At 30.0% G+C, this 26,693-nt stretch overlaps 1 protein-coding gene across 6 annotated transcripts in view; it reads left to right on the top strand.

The window, feature by feature from the left end:
• The window catches only part of LOC111617891, a 40,185-nt gene that overhangs the window by 9,480 nt on the left and 4,012 nt on the right, over positions 1–26,693 (top strand). The window contains exons 1-3 of one of the 6 annotated variants that reach the window (XM_023359249.1): positions 8,763–9,171; positions 10,593–10,661; positions 14,472–16,039. In XM_023359249.1, the coding sequence (XP_023215017.1) occupies positions 14,492–16,039 (1,548 nt within the window). In that variant the 5' untranslated portion in view covers positions 8,763–9,171; positions 10,593–10,661; positions 14,472–14,491. The other 5 variants (XM_023359275.1, XM_023359267.1, XM_023359258.1 and 2 more) reach the window with 5 other exon arrangements.

Below are 26,693 nucleotides of genomic sequence, written 5' to 3'. Positions count from 1 at the left end.
ATTTTGTTGGACGTCCGAAGAGGGGAGGGGGAGTAAAAATTTTACGAAAAATTTGGACGTAATTTATGGACAGTTCCCAAGTGCAAAATCGAAAGAGCGCTTTTCAAGAATGTGCCGACTAAATGAGTGCCAGGAGAAAACAATAGACAAGAGTACAAAGAATATATGGGTACTTAAAACAAAAGAACGATAATCATTTAGATGTGAACACACAAACTTTAAAAGCAAATAGACACAAGAACGAAGAACAAACAACATACTCCATCGTGCCTTTGACTTAAAATAAAAAAAAAAGAGCAAAATTTTTCTTCAATACAATTCAAATAATTATAATTCCATTTTTCAGATATTTCTGATATTTTATAACTCTTCACACTGTGGACATTAAAAATGCTGTTTGTTTTAGCAAGCCCACTATGGGTTCGGCCAGGCCTACAATGAGGCGGTCGGGTGCTGAGAAACGGGGCCTCGACATATCCAAACGGACCAACCCCGAAAATTCTCGGGGTCACAAACCCCAATCCACAAGAGCGGCAGGATGCCATCTTAACGGTTTTGTAATTTGTACTATTCAATTTTTCTTACTCGTCGAACCGAGTAGAGAGTTGTTTATTCAGCGTTGCTTTTTAAAAATCAGTTTCTTCCGTGAATACTAACAGAGTTTCCTTTCCTTTCACCTTTCACTTTCACTCTTTCCTTTCATCACAGATTCAGTCATGCCACTATTGCAGTGATTTTCAACCGGAGTGCTACGAGAGGATCGGAGGTGTACCGCGGAAATTTAACTATAGGTTCAAGTGTGCCGTGAGATATAAAAGATTGAAAAACACTGCGCTATTGGGATAGTCGGTTGGTGGGCAAAGTATACACAATACATCTGGATCAGAAAATTCATGAAAATTTCTAAAGATTCTTAAGAACTTACAAGCATTTAGAATTATCTAAAGGATGTAAGTACACTTAGACACATTATATATACAATCAGTGGATAATGTATTCTAGCTTCTAAAACGTATTTTTAAAGCCATATTGTAAAATAATCGAAAATTCGTTTTGACGTCATTTTATGCAAATTCTTGTGTTGTGAAATAAATACAGCTATTCAGTATTTAAAAAATTAAACAGGAATTCTATGTAAATTGAATCATTTGATTTTTGTGTCATCAAATAATATAAATATTAGTATTAACTAATATTTATATTTACTGTATATCTGTAATTATTGATCGTGTGAAATGTGGTAGATTGATTCATTTAATAATTTTAATCATTAATTTAGTATTTGGTGAAAAGAATATGATTTTATTAGTAACATATATTAAAAGAGACGAACAAATATTTATTGTGACATCGTCACAGTGCCGGGCTGCAATTTTTAATCATATTTTAAATTTATTTAACTTAAAATATATGCTCTCCACCTCAAATTTGCAACGTCTATATAAATAGTCTGGACACGAAGGTTACCTTATATATGAAGCCGCCATTTTGTGGCTTTTTGAATAGTGCAGGTTTTAAACAAACTTATACTAGCAGTTAGTTTTATACGACATTAAAATGTCAAAATTAAAAAAAAAATTTAATTTCCGATTTATCAACATAAATAGTAAAATACCGAATTGAGATGCATAAAGGTGAAAACTATGAAAAAGTTCTNCCGAAAAAAACATGACCAAAAATCAGTAATAATATTTCTAAATATTTCCAATATGTATGTATAAATGCATTGTAGCGAGATAGAGATGAGCCGCCCCTTAAAAACTTATCAAATATATAATTTAATCAGTAATTCTATTTATAAATAATATTTCAAATCCGTTTGTTTAAGTGCATTGTAGTAACAAAAAAGCGTTATTTATATCTAAATAGTAAAGCTATTGAAACAATTTTCTATGTTCTCCATTTTTCTTTAAGTAATCTATATAAAAAAGTTATCATTATAATGATCAACATGTCGATATCATCACTCATATAATGATTTTACGAAAAGTATTTAAAATGCTGAATTAGTCATTTTTATGTCAAAATTTAGAAAATAATTCTCTAATAATATTGATATCTTTTAATGTAACTTACGCAAGTAAATCTCAATAATTCAAATTTATAATTAAACTGTTGTCATGCATTTCAGTTGTGAAATAATTACATTACGTTAGGTGATAGAAATGATAAAGCTTTTATTAATTAAAATTAACATTAATTGCATAAAAATCGATTTTATTCTATAATTATTTAAGTAATATTTAATATTTATTTAATATTTAGAATTTTGTAATCTTTGAAACTTATCAATTCGGATATATCGACGTTATAATAAATAAGGAGCCATCCATTAATTACGTAAACAGTATAGTGTAAGCGAGTAGAGAACATCATTGTACACGATGGGGAGAAAAGGGAATTCTACGTAGCCTTTTTAGTGGCATTGTTGGCATGTGAATCTGTTCCTATAAGCCTAATTATTAGTGGTGTAAATAAGTTATCGGTTGAAAAATATTTGTCATTTCTTCAATTTCGGGGTTTCATGAATTTTTACACGTGTATTTAAAGGGGAGTTGTTAAAAGCAACGATGGGGTATCGGCGGAAAAATACACGACTCCCGATTCAGTATTTTTTTAAAATCGACTCCGACTTCCATAGAAAATAAAATACACGACTCCCGACTCCGACTGTCTATCCCTGGTTAAAAGTACACCAACGTTCACAAGAGGAAAAGAGGGAATCAAAAGTAATTCAAAAACTGTACACGTAATTAATGAACAGAACCTAAATTCTATTTCGTTCCTGATTCACTAGTCAGATTTGTTTAGAAGTTCATAAGTCTTTCTATTGAATTAATTCTTACTTTTTCTTAAAATTTTTGTCTTGATGTTCAATCTCAGAAAAATAAAAAGTTAAAACTAATCACATCAAAATTCTAAACTAAAATTTAATCATTTTAAATAATATTTGTCCATTTAATTTTGATATCAATAAAGGAACTAAAAATGAATTTTAACTCATAAAACTCGTGTTTTTTTTTGTTAATTAATTCTAGAGTACTGTATTACGAAACAAGCGGAAGATCAAAAATCCATCGTGGAATTAGTGCTACAAGTCCAGTTTCATAAGTTAATAGGAAATGATGTCATTCATTATTACAAAAGCGTAATTCCCTGTTATACTTCCTATACAGGATACATCCTATACGATAATAAATTATGGAAATACGTGTAAAGTAACACAAAAAATTCTTTTAAATTTAGAACAAATTTTAAAATATTTAATTATTTAATGAAGTCATAATGAAACCATTCGGTAGCTATTAAAATTCAGAACTTTTCTGATGTAAGAAGTGAATTTTTACTGAGATTTTTTAAAAATTGATCGAAAATATTGTAGACGTTAATCATTGTATTCTTATATAGCTTCCATTTAATTATCATATTATAAACATTTAAGTTGATTGCATTTTAACAAATTTTATAATAGAATTGAATATTGTATATGGAAACCATAATTTGAGAGATAAATCACGAGATATGTGAGATTTTGCAATGTAATCTTATGACTCTCACCATAGAAATAGATTAAAACGAGCATTTTAATCTATATCTACCGTATTATCGATAAATATAAATTACGTATCATAACGTATCGAGTTTGATGCAAAAATTTACTTTAAAACAAAAAAAAATTAGTTTGGCCTACATAAATAAAAGTTCAATAATTCTAATAAATTAAATTTTAATTGTTTAAAATTTAGAATGTATCATAATATTTATATTTGATCATTAGCATTTTTAAATTTAATAGCTTAATAATTTAAAAATAATAATAATAAATTTTGCTTTATTTTCTGAATTTTATAAAATTAGTTTAAATTAAAAAAAAATAATCAAATTAAATTTTATTTTTTAAATTATAATAAAAATATCATAAATCTATACTCTGTAGAGCATTAATAGCAAACTACAGCTTCTCAAATAACAAAACGGTATATCAGTGAATTTTCTTTAATTAGATTGATATTTCATGCATGTCGAAAGAATCTTCTATACATCTTCTCTTACATAAATCCCATTAATTCTGCAAACTAAATCATTAGTTTATATTTTAATATATTTATCAATTCGTTGAAATTCATTTAATTTCAATGAAATGATGAATACAAAATAAAATTTTCATCACAGTACATGTGATTTTAAGGAGGATTGAGATAGGAATAAGGCAATGCAACGCTGCTAAAGGGGAGTGCCGGGAGAAGTTCTATGGTAAACAACTCCCTATTTAAGTGTTAAATATTGAAACTTATCTGCTAATTTATTGTATTGAAAGAACAGATGTTCGGAGTAGCTGAGGAGAAAATTAATAAAGACAAAAATTCAAATCGTATTAAAAGTTTGATATTATTTTAGATCAACTCGAGTCGACAACGTTATTTCCACAGTTTTCAAATACAAAAGGCCATATACTCTGAAATCAATACTAAGAATATGAATTTATGTTACGCCATTCTTACTTATTTCATAATGCATTAAATATAAAATGTCAGGGGAATTAAATCGGGGCATGATAACCTGTAATTTCAACAGGCTTGTAGAGAGTAACTACGAAAAATTCGGTCCGGATTAGTCGAAAGCATGAACGTCAGCAGAAAATATTTCAGGGGACAACGCTTGGAGACAAATAATTACATCAATAAATTTTTATCTAATTATTTAATTTTTGGGGTTTTTAAAGACAGACAAAGCGTTCCATGGTCGAAGGTGTAAGTATTTATTTCAATCACTTTTACGATTATAATTTGTGGAATTTTTTACTCAATCACATACATACATGTGAAAGAAAAGGCTGTACTCAAAGGTGTAGCCTTAAAAGATAAGAAAGATGAGTGAAGGAAGGAAGGAGAGTGATTTGAGGAAAAGTTAGGAAGGTGGGATGGTTTGCACGTGATTTGAACGTGGAAAAAGGAGGACATAAGCCTCAAAGGGGGACTGTTGGATAAGACAAGGAAATACAATGGTATACGCGTACAGAACAATTTGTATTTTCAGGGAAGGAGAAGGCTCATAGTGTAATACCTTGAGGAGTTGGACAGATGAGGCCACCTTGATTACTCAATCACAGGGAAGGTTAAGTACTGTACCTCGTTTGTCCCCTTCTGCGGATGCCCATGATCGAAGGGTTTAGAAGTAACTTATATAGGGAGCAGACAAACAGTTANCATATATATATATATAAGATAAATAAAAACGCGGTTTCCTTATTTCTTGTTTTATATAATTTCTCAATTGAACTGAATAATACTTTTTCTTTTGTTAATCATGACGAATAAATTTATATTTTACAAAATCTTTTCAATAATTACTTGCAAAAATTAAGAAAAATATAATTATATCATAAGACCTACACTAACTAATGATCTATAAATAAAAAAAAAATTAAGTACTTTAATCAATAAGTATAACTGTAAATATATTATGAAATTGATTATGCCCAAATGCATTTAAAATGGACTATAAATTACATACCTAATAAGCCCTAGTTCAGAATTAAGTTTAGTTTACCAAGTCTCTAAAGCAATATAGAAATTAAATTTCCTAATATTTTCGTCTAAGTATCCCTATTAATAATAAATTAATAAAATTTAAATAAATACATAATCTTTAACTATGATAGACGTCTTAAATAATCTAACTATTCAAGATCATTTTGAATTTAAGTATAATTATAACATATTTATAAGTTTATGACATTGCTAACATTTAATAAAATTTATATGCCTATAAAATGACTTCACAATAAAATCAAAATATAATTTAATTAAGATAAACAAATTTCTTATATTACAACATTATAAGCTTAAATTATATTCATATTTAAGTTGATAGCTATTTTAAACATTTAGAAAATGTATATATATTAAATGTATTATGATTAATTTTATAATATTTTTATAAATTTTTATACTGATCAAATTTAAATGATGATAAAATATTTATATTTTTTGTAAAAAATGCTTTAATTTTTATTTCAATACTTTTATATATGAGTTTTTAAATTTTGTCAATTTGTATTAAAAATGAACTAAAAATTTTATTTTATTCATTAAATAAAAGAATATTTGTTGGAAAAATATGCAATTTTTTTTTAAATTTAAATTTAAAGTTATAAAATTTTAAATTTTGATGATAGGGGGAAAAAACTCTAAATTTTACATCCCTTTAAACGGAAAAGTTATATTTTTAAATGTCTATATATGTATATATTTAACTCGTTTTGTATCATGTCTTTAAGTCTTCCAGCTCAAATTTCATCCATTCCCAATTAAAATAGAAGATTGACATTTTGAAAACATACCTAAATCCGATGCAATGCTCTTTAATGATGTTTTAGGGGAATGGTACAGTACATCTTACCATCCGTCTTACCTCTAAACATGATAAACCAAATATAGAATTTAACCAGTAACATAAATTGGACATAGATAATTTAGATTTGTCTGTGTGTAAATGCATTGTAGTGATGTACTGTGTATGGTGAAGATGTCCCAATCCCTCCTAATCCCGAAAAAAAATGACCAAAAATCAGTAATAATATTTCTAAATATTTCCAATATGTATGTATAAATGCATTGTAGCGAGATAGAGATGAGCCGCCCCTTAAAAACTTATCAAATATATAATTTAATCAGTAATTCTATTTATAAATAATATTTCAAATCCGTTTGTTTAAGTGCATTGTAGTAACAAAAAAGCGTTATTTATATCTAAATAGTAAAGCTATTGAAACAATTTTCTATGTTCTCCATTTTTCTTTAAGTAATCTATATAAAAAAGTTATCATTATAATGATCAACATGTCGATATCATCACTCATATAATGATTTTACGAAAAGTATTTAAAATGCTGAATTAGTCATTTTTATGTCAAAATTTAGAAAATAATTCTCTAATAATATTGATATCTTTTAATGTAACTTACGCAAGTAAATCTCAATAATTCAAATTTATAATTAAACTGTTGTCATGCATTTCAGTTGTGAAATAATTACATTACGTTAGGTGATAGAAATGATAAAGCTTTTATTAATTAAAATTAACATTAATTGCATAAAAATCGATTTTATTCTATAATTATTTAAGTAATATTTAATATTTTTCAATTTATTGATTTCGAAATAAATTATTTAATGTGTAAAATCATATTTTGAAAATTAAACATTGTAAGCTTACTACACTGTCTTATTTAAGGAATTTAACAGTAATTTTATCAATATTTTAGATTATAGACAAAATATGCATATAAAATAATATCATTTATCGTTGTTATATGGTCATATGAAATTATATACTGTGGATATTTGTTTCATAAAAATTTCCTTGCCATTTGAGGATAGTGGACATTTCATATATTACACCAACTTATCTCTAAATATTACCAGATTATAATTCTATTCAAAAATTATTCAATGATTATTCCTGTAATTTTAGTATTCCAATACTAAAATTACAGGAATCATCACACGTGTATNTAATATAATTTAAGTAACTTATAAACAATTTTTTTAATATAAATTTCGCGAAGAAAAAAAGCCATTTAACGCTTGTTTTAATACTACTCGCAGTAACAAGAAAAATGTCAACATTGAAAGTGTTAAACAAACTACATCTCATAAAAGGTACTTTAAGTCGGAACTCAGTCAATCACATAATAAACAGTAAATGATGTACTGTAATTGTGTACAATACAAACACGGCCGAAGTTTCTCTACTTCCTCCCTCCATTGAGAATTTCTATTGGTTTCGGATGTTCTCTTGTGAAGACGTCTATTCGAGTTACAGTAATTCTAATTTAAAATTAAATACTTTTTGACTGTAAAAAATTAATAGCTGTGTTATATATTTTCGTACATTCCTACTTCAAATAGTTAATGTTTTAAAATATATTTTGTAGAACATTTTAAAATTATCTATCGAAGAAAATTAGGGAAAATTGAAATCTAGAACGTGTTATAAACAATATAAAGATTATATACAGTAAAACCTGTGTAAAACGGACTCACATGCTAGCAATATTTGTCAGGTTTCCTGGTATTTTTCTGATACCTGCGCTTATCTTCAGCATTCATTCATTAGCAACATATATGACTCCATATCTGACATATGTCTTCATTAAAGATTCGTACCAGAATTGTCTTGTCCTAAATGTGTGTTGATACATATAAATAGACTCCTATTCATACGTATCAACGCATATTTACAAACTTCTCTTTTGTAGGAGTCTTTGAATAATAATACATACCGAAGGAAGCTGATTCTATACAAGAAAAACTCTCCCTCCAGCAAAGAGTTACATGACTTTCCCGGCAAAATCTTTTAAAATTGCGTGTGGTGACATTTGTTATGATATTTTTTACTAATAAAATTAAATATTATTAATTATTATAAAATAGAAAAAAGCTTAATTTTAAGGGTAGGGGTGAGTTTTATAAAAATTGTAAATGCTAATAACGAGTAAAATTGTCATTAAGTCAGACTCTACTCGAGATATGACACACGACACCCTTTATCTCCCCGCCCCGTCGACCTTTAACCACGAAAATTTAATAGCATTAATCTCCCTACTAATATACAAACAAACCTCCCTGTAAAATTTCAGAAAATTTCGACAAAATGTACAGAAATTTTAAAGTGGATGAACAAAAATCGTGCCCTTCATGCACACAATAACATCCTTATATACAGAAAAATCTTCCAATTTTTTTTCTTTTATTTCTCGAATTATTATTTTATTTTATTTTTTCTGTATATTCTGCGCTTAATATAGTATCGATGGCCATATATAGTAATACTCGTCATTTTCAAGTTCATAAGGAGAGGAAGAACAGGTAAATTATAAAAGAAACATCTTCATCTGATTGTCACGTGGTGCGCGTAGACGGACTGCCATTGGTGGAACGTCTTGCATACCGGAGTGTTCCCAACATCGCCCTTCGGCAAGGACGGACCGTACGGACATTTACCCCGGACAAGCGATGATGATGGTCGTCCTTGCTCCGGATACATTTAAGGCTATGGTCAGTGTATACGTCATATCCGTCGAAATTGCCACAATATCAGCCATAAAAATTCGTACCGAGTACGTGCCGTTCGCCTTCTCTTACTAAACCACAAGGGCGATGAATGGTAGGAAGTTTGAGATATTTTTCTCTATCCGCTCCTCTATCTTGTTTATCTTTTACTTATTTTCGCTTTATAATGTTACTAATTTCGTTCTGAATTATATTTTCGTAATGACGAATCGTTTCTTTCGCTTTCGTTCGATTGTTGTGCTCCTTACGACGTTACGTCACTCGTCACGTGGCCGGCGAAGCAGACGACCTTTCGTAGGTGAAAAAAATCGATGGTGTTACTAAATCGAAATATTATTATTATTATTATATTTTTTTACTTAATTACTCCTTCCTTTCGTAATAGGAGTAATAATATGTAATATTTAACGAAAATGGAGTCGCATTTGAGTGATTTTTTCCAGGCGTGGGATTAGTTTTATTGGTCGACGTGGTCACGTGGTATACGAAGCAGACGACCTCTCGTAGGTGAATCAGGTTTTTCGTGATTATGAAAAATCTTAATTAATGAAATAAACGAAAAATTGTATTCGGTTATTTACATCGAGGGACTTTACGTTATTAAAAAATATCTTACATTGAATATTCTTTAATGGCGCGGTAAGGTGTTGTCTGAATGCCATTCCGTCACGCAGTTTTTCCGTCACGCTCAAATGCTGTTTGGGGTGGGCGTTAGAGGCGCATTTTTTTCTAAAAAGAAAACATTTCATAAAAGACAAGTTTAGCGTGTTGTTTTGCATTTGATAACATTCAGATGAAGCATAAAAATTTGCGTAATAGATAATTTGCTGTAAATGACCTTTTAAGTGCACATGGGAATACCACGTAGATTACGTCACACAGTAGACGACGTTGTTCGATCACGTAATCGTCATCCACGTTCAACACGTTCCTTTAAAGATTAGTTACGTTTTTTTTACAAAAAAATATATATTTTTTTATATTATCTGCTTAAAAAACAATCGCCGTGACAACAAATTAAGCGTAAATTTCGTTTCCCAACGTTAAAACTTCCGCAATGTTACAAAATATGGTAAAGTAAGTTTTACATTTAAACAATAATAACAATTACGTTTTAAAAAAAAACACTGTTGATAAATGAGCCTATCAGAATTTTTCCCTTCAACTACGTAATAAGATTAGTGAATGTTTGTAGATTAAAACAAGGACATGAGAAAATATTGTATATCTACTAGTTGTGTATCTATAAAAAGACTGATGTTGTTTCTATTAATAGAAGAACACTTCTCAACAAACAGGTAGCTGACCCTGGTTATTTGTACAAGCTATACAGTACCTATACAAGAATATTGTTAGGAGTAATATATCTTCCCACTAGGTGGCTTTAACTGGTGGTGATTGTGTGTGTTTGCGCGTGTTTTTTTTTTCTTTTCTGTTTTCGACCAATCATAATACACTGATAAAAACAGTTCCCTTTTACTAGATTATTCATACGATTTTTATACATTTTTTCAGGATAATTTAGCGGAAATTTCCACGATCATCTGAGAATTTAAAAATGGAAAAATCATCCCCCTGTTACAGGTAATGTATACAATACTTAATTATAAACTTTAAAAATTATTGACTTTTAATAATAAATACACGTGGTATGTGTGTGTAATGTCACGTCTCAAAGGTGTCGCCGATAAGTCTAAAATGTGTTTCTTTCATAACCATGTTAGACATTGAAATCGCGCAAACTTATCGGAAAGGTATCGATCAGAGTCCAAATTCGCTAATCAACTGATACGGTACCAAAGGTTTAAAAGTACTGTCAACACAGAGAGATTTGCTTACTATATATGTAACAAATATCACCTGATAATTTGTTTGTACACTACCCAAGCGTGCATCAGTCTACGATAACAGTATACTAACCTTATCCGTATTTTTAATAGTACATAAATACACAACGCAAAACGAGCTTCATTTTTTGACTAAAAAGCTGTCAAAGTTTGGTTTATTTTACTTCATAAAATTGATATTGATTTTGATAATCTGTTAGATAATTGATGATAATATTTATGCATCTATATAAATAAATTTAGCTTTTTTTATGTTTTTTTTTTGTATTTATGATAATTGTAGTTTGGCGAAGAAGAAAAACTGACGGGTTAATTTTTAACCATTGAGTTTTTCCACTTATTGGCTACGAATTCCCCAGATTAAAATAAACAACGATTCTGTAATCGACTCGGAAGTTATGCTTAAACTCCAGACGGATTATTAGACTGGAGCGACTGCCTTATCTGTTTCCCCTTTTGTTTTTACTGTTATGTAGCCAATCTCAAGGCCAGGGGTGGGATAGCGTAACTACAACAGTGAAAGGAACCATTTTATCTGTAGACAAGTGCCAGAGATGGATGTACGACTCTGATTATGTTGCGTACGTGCGTGACTCGTTAACGTGACGATTTTTTAACTAGAAAATTACTGGTATATAGATGCAGCCGTACCATGCAAACGTATAGTTGCGCCATTACCGCATTGTAGGTAAGTTTCCCGTTCTTTTTCTTAAAGAATATCGGTTAATGGAATTCTTAAAGTTGGATTTTTTTTTGCAAATCATCGTTGCTACAATTCGCTTATTGACGCTCCATCTGTTTAGACTAAAACTAATGAATAATTACTTCTAAGAATTCTATTCTGATGTGGTGCAACCTGATTATTTTTTAAAATACGAAACGAATTCAACATATTACATTTAATAATTCAGCAGATTAGACAACTTAACGCCGAAATAATTTCTATATGGACGATAATAATTCTAACTGTGCCGTTCATTCTTTTAACGTGTCTTTAACATTAGAATGGTATAAATGATGTTCCTATTCTAAGTTCATCCACGTGATTGTGGCATGTGCAAGCCATGACGTCATTCTCCGTATATAGTAAATTATAAGCTCAATTTTTATTTTATTTATTTTTTTGTTGTAACTTCGGATTTGGAAAACTTGTTCGGCACAGAACAGGAAACTGGGATGATTGCATCAAAACGTTCGATCGAATTGTCTTGCGTTCCTGGAAAAGAATGCAGTACTTCGATGATAACGCGCATGTCCTCGGGAAAAGAATTTTTAACTTCAAAACAACCGTGGGAATTTGTACTAGTTAGATAAAAGAATTCTTTCATTTTCTAAAAGTTCCTTATTTCAAAACAAGTAATCCATTGACGTTTGAAAGGATGAATCATCTGTAGGCGTTTGACTCAACTGACTTTTATTACGTTCACTGTAGTTACGATGAAAAGTAATCAGGTAATTTTTTTCTCTTCTACGATTTTTAAGTGTTTTTATCATTTCCCGTATTCGTTAATTTATAAAAAAGGTAGATTATAGTAGTGTTTTGATCTATCGAAAGGCTAGAGGAGTAAGTCTTTAACATCCAACTGGGACATTGTACTAGAAGATGACCTTCAAGGTTGGAGTGGGTGGATGCCTCCTCTCTCTCTTACTATCCGAATTTACAGTACTATTCGTATCTAGGAACACTCATTTATATTTTGGGAAATTTATATTTTAAATAAGATACTAGAATTTTCGTTAGATTGGATTTTATCTACCGGATGTTAACTCTTTGAGGTAGGTGACGGGAAATGATGTCATCGAGTGACCGTTTGAGGGGGAGTAGCAGAGGCGGATAGACGAACGTACAAACTAGTCTTGAGGTTAAACGTGGGTGATGTTTGTTCGAATTTTATCAGTTATACTTTTACCGTTTTTTTTTCTTACTCTAAATATTCAGAATAGGATGACATATGGTTTTATTTTATGCTTTATAAGAGGATCTTATTCAAGCATTAATGTAAATGTGGTAACGGGATATAGAACAGAATTTTAGATTAAATTTTCCGGATCTTATGTATTATTATAATTAAAAATATAACGACTTAACTAATTATTCTACAGATAATTAATAATAATGAAAATGTGAGAAAATATCCCCAGACATCTCGATGCTTAGAAATCAGTTTACAATGAAAAATTTTCCCCAAGTTCCGCTGAAGTGGCATTAAAGATTATTAGTTTTATCTAATTAACGTTTATTTTTGTCAGTACACAAAAGATATTTTAATCAATATTATTAATCGATAACACTGCGATTTTTCGAACCTTTGAGGTATAACAGCTCTGTATTTCGGATTTGAAGCAAAGTTTTCTAATCCGCTGCGTGTCATATTTCCGCACCATAAACGTATAATTACAAGAAAAAAGTTGCAAAAAAAATTTTGTACGGAACTTTTAACTTTTCTAAGTAATTTCGATATCAAATCTTGTTTATTTGATTGCATTAAATTGACTTTTTTCGAAAGATAGTTAAGAGGAAACAATAAAATTTGAAAAATTGGGACTACGAACATTAGGATGATTGGGATTTTAGAGCAGCTAAAACAATAAGGATTAATTGAGAAAGTATTTCTTTTAAAATTATATAAATCTATAATATTTTATTATATAATAGAAGCCAATATAAAAAGTTTTTGGTAATCTTAATGTAACTTTTACATCATTACAAAAAGCGTTGCTTTAAACCAGTTTCTAGAATAGTTTTATTTAATTATGAATCAACAATAAGACTTAATCAAAAATGCTCTTTCAAAAACTGTAGCATTCAGAGCATGAAAACAGCATTAATAATTTTTTAAGCCCGATAAAAATAATATATCATTGTCAATTTTGCATTTATCGAAGTGAAGAAAATTGCTTATTTCGAACAGCATAACAACAGTATTGTGACATGGAAAAACACGAAGAGAATAAATAATAGTGACATTTGTATATGGACTATTATTTATATTTGTCTAACTTGTAAATGTCAAGGTTCGTAATCAAACAGATCATATATCGCTAATTCGTCATTTTCAATAAAAGTGTTTATTCATCCCAGTTATATTGACCTGAATGAACGTTAACCCATTTAAGTTGCTAACTCTTGAATTTATTGTGGATATGCCTAGAATATATCGCTTAGTCAGGTGGATTCAAAACCCATATGTAGGAGTGCATGCTGACAAAACTTGTTATTAATCTTTTTCAATACGTCATAAATTTCCTGCCTAGCATATTTCCTTCTACGTCGTTTGGTAAGTAGAGACCATTTTGCAATGCATTAAAAATCCTACTTCTGTGTGTTCTTTAATAAGTGGAATGTCACGCGATTGGCACGTGCTGCGACGAGTGTAAAGTTTGAAAGTTATTTATTTGGTATAAGCAATTTTTAACATTTCGCTAAGGGCAATGTTTCTAATTCTTGGAAACTTAAGTGTTACAAATGCGAAATAAATTTTGTATATTTATTTTACAAATTTATAAATTGTATTTTAAATATTTATTTTTACTTTTTTTTTCGTAGGATTATTCAGTACCAGCTCTATGTTGTCTCTGGCATTTTCTCCCTTAGTCATCTCTTCTAATATTGATCTATTTAAGATAAATGTGAGCGATATTTTCGAAATTATTCGTACGAAAAGAAATTGTGATTGCCATGAATCTATAAAACAACAGATTTTAATAGACGATTTATCCAATAATTTGTACACAGTGTTTCTTCGAAAGTTACTCGAATCTAAACAGTGCGGTTTGGGTGCCACGAGGACCACAGATCCGCAAAGTGTTCTGTCTAATGAATCCCTTAACGATAGTCCCTCATGTGGACTGCTATCAGGACAGATGATTGGTTCAGATAGGTCAACAATGACTGGAAGCAACAATGAAACTTCAGAAAGCCAACCTTGGCTAACAGATGTTACAACTGGAAATATAAGAAATATTCCACATGGAGGAGGAATGTTACAATTACCATCGTCTAGTGTTTGTGGGGCAGAGTCTGGTCCTTTGTTTCCAAATCAGTCAGGTACTTTTCGTCCTACTATGCCTATGTTAACCCCTCCAAATCTTGCTAGTCAGCAACAACGCTATGCTCCGCAATTTCAGAGTCACTTTCCATCTATTGGTGGGTCCAATTTATCTTTATATTATCGACAGTCACATATGACTTATCCTCCAGTCTATACTCATTATAGACCACAGATGTCTGGGACCACTCCTACCATTGTGCCTGGAAATCAATATATTCAAGTAGAACCTTTTCCTCTTTTAAGTAGTATGCAAAATGTAGTTTCTTACACTCAACCTCATCTACCTCATTCTTCAGCAATCCGAGCTAATCCTTTGGGGTCAAGAGATACTTCGTCTTATTCGCAGTTTCAGATGCCTGATAAAAACAGAGAAGAAACCAATTCAATATTGCCATATTCTTCATTGATCTCTAAACAAGAAAAACAGTTATCTAAGTCACCATCACTAGCAGATAAAGATGCCAAATCAACTCAGGTAAACAGAACTTTGAGAAATGAACAAACAAGTTTTATAGATCCCAATGTATGTAGAGAAAAAGGACTAATCACAATGAAGACACAATCTTTATCATCATCTACATATCAGATTCCATCTGGAAAAGAAGGAAGTCTGAAACATAGAATTTTACGACCTCCCCAAAACATTGATATTATACCATCGTCAATTTCTGTTATTAATGAAGCACCTCATTCAGCTCCACCAATTGCACGAGATAGAAGTAAGGAAGTTACTTCTCCAAAACAGGCTAGATATAGCACTTCAGTAGTTTCAAAGCATGAACCAACATATTCTTTATCTCATCAGAGTTCTTTGAATCAAAGTGCAGTAATTTCTACAAGATCCCACCTTCATCATCCAACATATTTTACTAAAGGCTCAATTATCCAATTAGCAAATGGTCATTTGAAACAAGTAGAAGAATTAACAACAAATGATTTTGTTGAAAGTGCAGCCCTTAGCACTAATTTATCCATGGACCAGAGTACAGTTGTAAAAATTAAAGAAATACCAGAATCTGGCTTGGCAGTACTTGGCTTTAGTGTTGGATTGAAACAAGTACAGGTAAGATTAATTTTCTTAAAAATTTAATCTTTAATGTAACTAATAAATCTTTCTTAATATGGACAAATATCAGTTAATTTTAGAAATATTTAGCATCTGCTTTTAAAAAGAATCTATGGACTTAAAAATTCAATTATTAAAAACACAAATATAAGTATTTTTAAGAAACAAGGCAATTTTCACTGTTTAAATATTCTTTGAAACAATATTGTGCAAGGTCCAAATTTTTAGAGAAACAAACCTTTTACCAGAGTTTGTAAAAAGAAAATTGAAAAGCATTAAACTAGAAATTCCAGTGCTGGACTTTCTGCCTACAAACAAAAAATATATATTACAACAACTACAATAAATAACTTCTTACATAAATACTGGAATGCAAACAATTAACTCTCGTAAACCTTAAAAGTCCAGTGTTGACACCTTTAATAGAAAACAAATGTTTTCGACCATACTCCGGTCTTCTTCAGGTTTGTAAAACCAGAAGACTGTACTCCGGTTTTCTGGTTTACAAACCTGAAGAAGACTGGAGTATGGTCAAAATGTTTGTTTTCTATTAAAGATGTCAACAGTGCCGTAACTAGGCAGGTAAAACAGGTGCACCCGCATAGGGCCCACTTGGAAGGGGAGCCCGAAATGAACGTATTTGTTTTATTATTTTCCCAAACCTAATTAATTAAGGGGCCTAATTGCAAATTCTTGCACACGGCACAAGAACAGCTAGTTATGGCAGTGGGTGTCAATACTGGACTTTTAAGGTTTATGAGAGTTAATTGTTTACAACAACAAGTATAAAACTCAAATGTTACAAATCCAATTCAGTAATTACACAATGAAAGTAATTATTAATAAAAACTACAATTATTCAACATTAAACAATTAATCTGATTGGGAAAAGAACTTAGAAGAGGAAAAACCCTTTATTTGGCACCAAAAACTTACAAATTGGCAATTACACACTGACCAGCAGAAGTGAAGGATAGGTTCCATGTCTCTTTACTTTCACATGTAGGATAAATAGTTGGTTGATAAGGCAATGTGTCACTTGGATAATCTGCCAAGGAGTGATTCCTGGGAGGGCCTACAGGAAACTGACCTCTATTTAGGTTTAGATACACAAATAAAACCTAGAAAACTCCACATAGATAGCCTGTTGGTGAGGTACAAAACTGAACCAACTACCAGTGTTTATCCATTTGGCCACTGGTAGAAGACAACAATGACCACAGCTTGCTATGTAGTCATTGTTGTCTTCTTCCTCTCTAGAGGTTATGGTCCATGCCTTGTCCTCTGATTTGCTTGTTAGAAGTTGGTTTTAATAGAAGCAATTGGTGGTTTGGATGAAGACTTCCAGTGCTGAAATGTGCTCTCTAGAGTTTTGACTGTCACTAGAATTGATGGATTGAGGTCTGTTCTGAAACAATTATTTTCTTAGATATTTTTTAAAGTATTCATGACTTAATAATTATATACATTTTATTTGAAATTCATATTCATTCATAATCTCACTCATTGTAATTTGCATATTTAACTTTAAAGAAAAAACTACATCCAATTTATTCATAACATGTATTATTTCTGATTTATGATAACTTTTGGAGGATCAATTAATTAAAGCATTATTATTATTGAGGTGGTAACTTTTCCTGGAAACACTATGTAGAACTTTCATGTTTCTCTAATTCTCAAAGTTCTAATTTAATTTCCAGTTTTCTATTATAGAACATAACATCAGTGTGTTAATTACTTGATTATTTTTATGCTTTAGAAGTTTTAGATGATAATTTACTTAAGAGTTTACAACAGCAATCTTGTTGCTGAACGAAATTAGATATAATAGGCCAAAATAAAGTTAAAACCAGAGTTACCGCATTTGTTTTTCCTTCATTCTATGATTTTTTAAAAGAACAAACAGCTTTGTATTATTTATATTAATATCATACATTCATCAGTATTTCTTTCAAACCTTTTACCATACAGATGTAAACATATCAATAAAAAATGAACATATACAACAAAATTTTTTATTTTTCATTAGAATCCAAATGAAAACAGATTTCAAATAAATATGTTTGTATAGTAAAAAAAAAAACCTATGCTGCAATGTTTGAGACTGATGGTAGTTCAAGAACCAGTGGCAAATGATACACAAATTAACTGATGATGAATTCAAAATACTAATTCTACTATAAGGTCGGTTAACAAGTAACAAACCAAACACATTTACCCCACATTACATAATATGATCTCAAGTCAGAGAAAGCAGGCATGTATATATATTTACATAACTGATAAACAAGAGCCATATGGCATATTAGATAGCTGTAGAACTAATAAAAAATATGTTCACACATTTAGATATTGTGGCAAGTGACAAAACATGATGTCATCACTTCCAGCAGAAAGCAAACAACAGAGTAATTTGTGCAATTACACAATGGAAGCATTGCATGTATGCCATTGTTGCTTTCTGCAGGATCATTATCACAAAGGAAGTTCAAGGCAGTTCAGAATGATGCAGGAATGATTCTTTGATTATTGTGGCCCCTTGTTTTTTTTATTTGTTGCAACACATTTTTGGGTATTAATGGTTATACTATCATGCAACACTATAAAATTCATGGTTGACAATAAAATTATAACATCTAGCCATACACCAACTGTGATATAAAGTATGCTGTGCCAAACTAATAGGGGTTTTCCATTGGTATCATAATTGGTGTATAGCTAGATGTCATTGGGCTGCAATTTAAAAAAATTGTATACCTATAAATTCCCACTGTCATCCAACCATCCGTCTTTCCTTAATCTTGAGAACGGCATTAGATAGACAAAAGACAAGACCAAATATGGAAACCTTAGGGGCAGGGGGTCCCGATTAACTACATACAAACTTTCGATGCAAACTGGAAGTCATGTTATTTCAATTCAAAATTTTCCCCTGAAGAAGTTAGATGACCAGCATGACTCTACTATTAGTGGTATGCTGCCCATGGAAGCTGTGGAAGCACCACTTCCCTTGTATTTTCTAAAATATAAATACATATTGTGCGATTATTTTCATATTTGAATGTACTTTGAATTAATTAAAATTAATATTTTATTATAATCGCATTATGTATCTTATTACAAATTTCTATACTACATGTGAAAAAAAAATGATAAGATTGCTATTGTATATTCGAATATAAATTCATATATGAATGTTCCCAATGGAAGTGCTGTATTGTAATATGGGATAGCTTCAATGGCATCTCTATTGTATTAGTAGTATGGTATTAGTTGTCACTGCATGCTGTGTCATTGTTAACTCGTACTGTTGTCATCACATGCTATCGTTATGTTATGTTTTTTCGTATATAAACATTTTACTACAAAATGAGTAATCCAATGAAAAACACAATGAACCTAACATTTTAACAAAGATTGGAAAGAAGACTACTATGTTAATGCTTTATCACACAGATTGTTTAAAGCCCTTGTAGAAAAGGACAAATCTTCCCAAGCTGACTTTATCTTACATGCAGTTATAAGATGGTTAAGTAAAGGCAACGCACTTGGTCGATTTTTTGATCTTTTGTAAGAGAGAAAAAAATTCCTTATTTCAAAAGATCAATTAGATAACCTACAATGGTTGATGGACTTGGATTTTTAACTGACATTTTGAAAAATTGAACAGTTTAAACCTGGGTCTACAGAGAAACAATAAACAATTAGCTGAAATGGTTAGCTCTAGAAAAGCATTCAAAGCCAAAATACAGTTTTGGATAAATAATTTAATAAAATTCTCTTGTACACTTTTCAAGGATGAAAAAAGTGACTGGTGAAAATAAGTTTGATTTAACATTATTTATTACTTATTTTAAAAAACTTTTGAGACAGTTTGAAAGTAGATTCCAGTAATTTAACATTATCGAACCCGTGGCTACATTTTTTGTAAATCCTTTTACTACACAAGTAGACATTACTGAAACTGCTAAATCTATAACAGAATTTCTTCAGGAAGAAACATCAAAAATTGAAGAAGAGATTTTACATTTTCAAAATGACATCATATTAAAATCTTGTGACACATATAAAAACTTTTGAAATTTACACTTCTATGCATTTGTAGCTAGAACTATTTTAAGATGACCAAGACAAAACCTTTCTCACTTGTTTCATACACGAGTACGAATGTTTTTGGCCTTCTTCAGGTACACTGAAGAAGGCCAAAAACTGTCCTGAAGAAGGCCGAAAACGTTCGTACTCGTGTATAAATGGCTAGAAACAAGTGAGAAAGGTTTTGTCTTGGTCATTTTGAAATTTAGTTGATCATAAAAAGTAATAATCTTCTGAAAAAAGGAGCCTTTAAAATCAAATTCTGTTTTGGTTCCACGTATTTGTGCAAATATAATATTTATGGTGGAAAATAAATAAGATCAAAAGTCAGATCTCAACTTACTAATGCCAATCTTGAAGATTGTTTACGATTGGGATTATCATCTTACACTACCAACTGTGAGAAATTAGCAAATGTAGGGCAGTGTCAAAGATCACACTAATTTGGCTTTTATAATAAATATATGTTACAAAATGCATGTTATAATAAAGGACATATAATATTTAATTATTTATTTTTTTAAATATGATTTGTGCCCGTCACTATTTTTTACAATCTTGAATGCGCCCGCGCCACAAAAAGGTTGAGAACCCGACCTAGATCACCCATGTAGCCCTGATGTGACAAACAATTTTCATATCTTTAGAAAAACATGTCTGCTGTGTGCCCAACATTTCAGATTGGATGTTATGAAAAGTTGTGGTTTCACAAGTTTTCATATCAACAGTGGTTATAACAGCCAAAGGAGGAGAGGATGTTGTTGACCATCTTATTTCACAATGGAATGTTTCCTGTAATATACACATGTTAAGGTCTCAAATACATAACACTTCTGGCATTTTGCTTATTACTTTTTTGACTGATGCTTAGAATTCTAAATCTCTATACTGAAAGTAGAGATGGCAACAATAAAATCAAGTTTGCACAGAGTTTAACCATAACTTAAATGTAAACTTTTAATGTCATGTATAAGAATATACAGGGTGGGCCAACGAAAACGAAACGATATCGCGTTCGTCCAAGCAAATCGCTCAGACAGGTCGATTTTATTCTCAAAGGGGACATCTTCAGCAATAAAGTTTTTGCGATTCTGAATACAACAGACAACAAAAAATTTTAAAAACTCATTCATTTTTTATTAACAAACAAACATTTATTTCAAATAAAGTAACAAAAACTTTCAGAACCGTAAAAACATTCAGAATTCAGAATCGCAAAAACTTAATTGATGAAGATGTCCCCCTTGAGAATAAAATCGACCTGTCCGAGAGATTTGCTTGGATGAACGCGATAACTCTGCCGTTTCGTTTTCGTTGGCCCACCCTGTATATATAAAGTTAAATGTCAACTGTGGAAGTTTTGATAGTCAGTACAAGAGTTTAAACTTGACAACATAACTTGAAACATCTTGTCAGATGTCCAAGCCTTAACTAGAATTAATTAAAAAATGGTCTATTTTATGCATTCTTTTACAGATCCTCTAACGCTTTGGAGCTAATCCTTTTTCCCACATTACATTCACAAATAATTCTCTACATGGAAACTAGTCTGAAAACTATGTTGTGATTTCATTGGACTATTCAAATATATTCGATTGTAGAAAATTAACTAATTATTTTGAGTCTTTTTTTAAGCTCAACAACATAATACAATATGCTCAACAAAGTCAAATTTTTCTGTGGATTGTATAATTAAATTTAAAAAAGTTATTTTTCAAAAAGATTTCTTATTAAATAATTTATTATTGACTTATATGCAAATAAAATTAATATCAATTCATTACCTTCTATAAATGGTGAAATTGTTTTAAAATAATTAAAATATACTGATAAAAGAAGAATTATGTAATATGCATCTAATTCCTAATGAAACACAGACAAATGGTATCATTAAATTCAAAACTTTTTTGCTTTAAGAATTACACTCCCAAATCCTCAATGTTTTTTCCAATCTGCTAATCAGTGAGATGCTAGCTATTGTAATAGTCTTTAGTTTCCTAGAAGAAAGATTTCTGGCCATTTATCTCATATATTAGTCTAGACAAATATGAATCAATTTCTTTTTCATTCTTTGAAAGTGGAAGTTTGGTTTCTTTTACAGTAAAACTTTATCTGTCAGTATCAGTTAACCTCATAGTTCTCCATCACTTAAAAGTGATGAACTAGTGCAAAAATAATGATAAAGTAGTTGTCAACAAAGTTGAAATTATGTTATCAAAGTGTATCAAATGGTTTGCAGGTGCAGAAATAAGCAAAAGAAGCAAATAAGCAAAAGGTGCAGAAATAAGCAAAGACACAGCACAAGTGCTATTTTTGCATAAAAATTTGCATTAGTTTTATGAAGGCTTGAAATGCATAAAAACAGATCTAAGTTTAATTTTAGAAATAATCAGTAATGTGTGTTTGAATTTATTTGAAATTGTTTGTCATAAAACACAAGTATCTACTTTGAAAAATTAAATTCTTTATTATTCTACAGATAATTTTTAGAAAACTTTAATTAACCTTTCATTTATTCATCAAACTACCAGTCCTGACATCAACAGATAATGTTTTACAGTATTTTCTGAAGGAACAAAAATAGCATTACAAACATAATTTAGCCACATTTTGGCATGAAGAAAAGCAACAGAGCTGCTATTTTTTTAAATCTAGGAATGCTATTTAAAACAACTTTTAATATTTAAAATGTTTTAGCATTAAAGTGCAGAAAATTACAAAAAATTAATTTCTAATCATGTGTTATAAATGAAATAGTTTCATTTATGAAGTATACTGAAAACAGTAGCAATTAAATAATTTTTTGGACTTTTAAAACAACTTTTAATATTTACTTGTAAATAACTAGTAGTAGAGTCATAGACTTACTAATTAAATTTAATGAAAATCTCATGCTAAAATACCAACAATAAAATTCAACAAAAATGATTTAAAACATTCTACTGACATTCTCCATTTCTTAAAAAACAAAATACAGTAGTCTTTCATTAATTCAAACTCAAAGGGACAACCTAAATAGTTCAAATTAAAAGTAGATCATTTCTAGATGCTATAAAACAAAAAAGAAATGATTTTAACAACATATTAAAACATTCTTCTGTTTTCCATGTAGTGTTAATCAATGAGAAATACAAAATAAAGGTAGAGTAATGTATTCAATGGAATAAAGAAAAAAATCATGAGAAGCCACAACAAGCAAGCACGACAGGCAATAATAAACTTTCCTAATCATGCACCAACTGATTTATAATGTTTTTAAATTTAATCTTTAAACTTCAGAAATGGGAAGTTGTTAATTTACTAACATGCACTCTTGATTTGAATAAACAGGAGGTGACATAATCAAATTTAAATTAACAGGAGAATTTTATATTGATTTAATAGGAATTGGACAAGGATTAGCATTCAGTTTAAATTAAGAGGATATTCAAATTATCTGAGTTTGAATTAACAAGAGTTTACTGTACTGTGCCTGCCTTAAATAACTATTGGCTATAGGATAAAATCAAAAGTGCTCTCATTTCATGATAAGAGACTTAAATGTAATAGTTAATTCAATAAAAAAACGAGTTTATCATTTTATAACACAATTGATTTTACTGAAATTATTACTGAAATGCTTTCATATGACTTGATTTCAGACTCTAAAACAATCTGTTGATTTTTATTTTTGAGACATTTCATTATATATATATAATGTACATGGAATAACCAATAACCATATATTGTTAGTGTTTGATCTTTCAAAGTTTTAAACGCAAAAATGTGTTTGTCGGACGTTCAGTGTCGCTTTCCTGTAAGCCTAGAAGTTTGACAATGGTGTTTGGAATGTTGAACATGATTTCACTGACTATCCAAACACCATTGTCAAACTTCTAGGCTTACAGGAAAGCAACACTGAACATCTAACATACACGTTTTCACGTTTAAAACTTCAGCCTCAACCTCGCTATTAAGTTCATTTATCTGTTCACTACTGCTTAGTAGGGGGTTTGCAAATGCAATTTTTTGTTTTTTAATCTAGTGTGCTTACTCTTGTAAGGACAGGTTTAGTTTCCTTGATAATAGAGCAATGCATTTATCTCCACTACTAGATTTACTATTATGTTTTGGATGCATTTCTGAAGCATTAATTGTAAAAGTTTATAAAAATTGCAAACAACAGCGAAAAATGCCATTACTCCAACATTACCAACTTCGATGCCACCTCACAAGTGGCAATGAAACATCATAACTTGCATGAAAACAAAAAATAAATAGAAAGAAATAAATCCACATTATTTATTTATTACTGGTTAAAGATTGAGTTTAACACCATCCCACGACCAACAAGAATATGAAAGATTTAAGTTTATATATAAACAGCAAAGCAGATATATCTGGTTTGCACTTTGTTTCTTACAGCATTTTCAATTTCAAAAAATGAAAATAGAAGATACTGTAAAATTGATTTTTTTTTTGCAATACTTCATACTTGCCATGGACTTCTTGCTACCTGAGAATGCAAGGCCAGTTTTACCATTCGTCAAATCTAGGCTATTGTCAGGGGTATCAAGATATGGGAGCATCACCTTACACATCAAAAAAGATGGACTGTAAATTAGTGTTAATAAATAAAATTTTCTTCAAATGTTCATAATGATATTTTATAAATAGCCACATGCATGGGTGTATATGTGCTTATGTATGATAATATACAGTATATATACAGATAGAGAATTTAGGCACTTTTATACATTATCTTCTAGGGTCATCTCTTGTGCCAGCCCTGGAAGAACATTTGAATGAGTTGAAATAAATGTCTTCTGATATTTAAAAGCAGTTCTTACGTCTTTAAATACTCCTTACTAGTTCAACTTTAGTTACTAATTAATTAACCTCCTAGATTGAAACTCTGGGAGGGCAGATGAAGGAATATAGAGTGATTTGAAGGCAGAAGACATACATTAGCACAATGCTATCCCAAGAGGCTCTTAAGAAGGAAGCAGTAGTTATTCAAGGAGAAACAAAAATGATTAAAGAAATGAGAGAATAGAGGATTTTTGCAAGACTAAGAGATTTTGTATAAATAGGGAAAGTTTGAGAAAGGATACCCAGGCATTCTGGAGCTTGGAAATGGTTTGAGATGATGATGATGACAGTTAAAAACTAATGCAATTTTAGATGTGAAACCTACTAAAATAACAATATACACAGATTACTTGTAAGCCACTAGAAGGCCATGCATGGTATAGTGATTGTCTGCTACTGGTAGTTTACATTCAAATGTAAGATCTTAATGCATTTGCAATTCGATTTTTGTTCAATTTTTTCTTTGGGATTTGAAAGTTAAGAAAAACATTGAAAAAGAATAATGTTCTTATGTCTTTTGTATTCTGTTTTTGTATTTATCTAATTTTGATGTTTCAACTAAATTATGTTGCTTCCTCTGAAGATGAGTTTTACAACCTAAAAATAGTAAGGAATACATTTTAAGCTTGTGGTTCTCCAATAAAATACACTGTTTGAATTGAAATGATTACATATTAAAATTAAAAACTGACTCAAGAAATTTTAACTTAAAAATCCACAAGTTGCTTAACTTTCCGGCACCATCTGTTGTGATATTTTATTAAAAAACTTTTTATATTTTTAACTATTGTAAAATGACAAAAAGCTTAATTTTGAGGGTTGGGATGAGTTTTATAAAAAAAATTTGTAAATGCTAATAATGAGTAAAATTATTAAGTCTAACCCTATTGGAGATACATGTGACCCCTTTATCTCCCCACCCCCTTGAGTTTTAATTACTAAAATTTAAAAGCATCAATCCTCCTAATAAACAAACCTCCTTGCAAAATTTCAGAAATTTTCGACAAAAAGCACAGGAGTTATTAAGCTTTAAAGAGAATGAACAAAATCGTGCCCCCACACTAACACTCATGTAAACAGCAAAAACCACAAATTGTTTGCTTTTCTCAACGTTTCAAGGAATCCTAAGTTCAAAACTGTAAAAATCTTGGGGGCCATTTTTTACCAATTGCCATATTTTCCCTCTATTATATATATAACAGCCAGAAAAGTAAAAATATTCTACAGCTAAATAAAATTAAAGCCAAATAAAATACTGGATTATCAGGCTATATTAATGCTAATTTTAATAATTAATACAGCCTGATAATCTGGTAGTTAATTTGGCTTTAATTAAAAATTGTGTTAATGGATTGAATCTTTATATAAATAAAGTAGTAAATTACAAAAATATACACATATAAGTGATGAGATATTTCCTATTTCAGTTTATATGACAATAAATGCAATAAGAAATCCAGTTCTTAAGTTTGATAAGTACAGCATATCAATGGTAAAATTAATTGCATCAGCATTATTAAAGTACTGTACATACAAAGAATTCTTCCTCATCTTCCTTTCTATATATATACATCATCTTCATATGTTACATTCATAATATTGAGACTTTAAATGTTGAAAAGGAGTTTAAATTAGATGATCATTATCAAAAGATCATTTGAACTGATGTGAATATTGAGCAGTTTAAATGAAAACATCTATTATT

The sequence above is a fragment of the Centruroides sculpturatus genome, unplaced genomic scaffold (assembly GCF_000671375.1).
Source record: "Centruroides sculpturatus isolate CEXI.00-Female unplaced genomic scaffold, Cexi_2.0 scaffold103, whole genome shotgun sequence".
In the NCBI taxonomy this organism is placed as follows: Eukaryota; Metazoa; Arthropoda; class Arachnida; order Scorpiones; family Buthidae; genus Centruroides; species Centruroides sculpturatus.
Note: the sequence above shows the minus strand (reverse complement) of the source record. Positions and strands in the feature narration are given on the sequence as shown.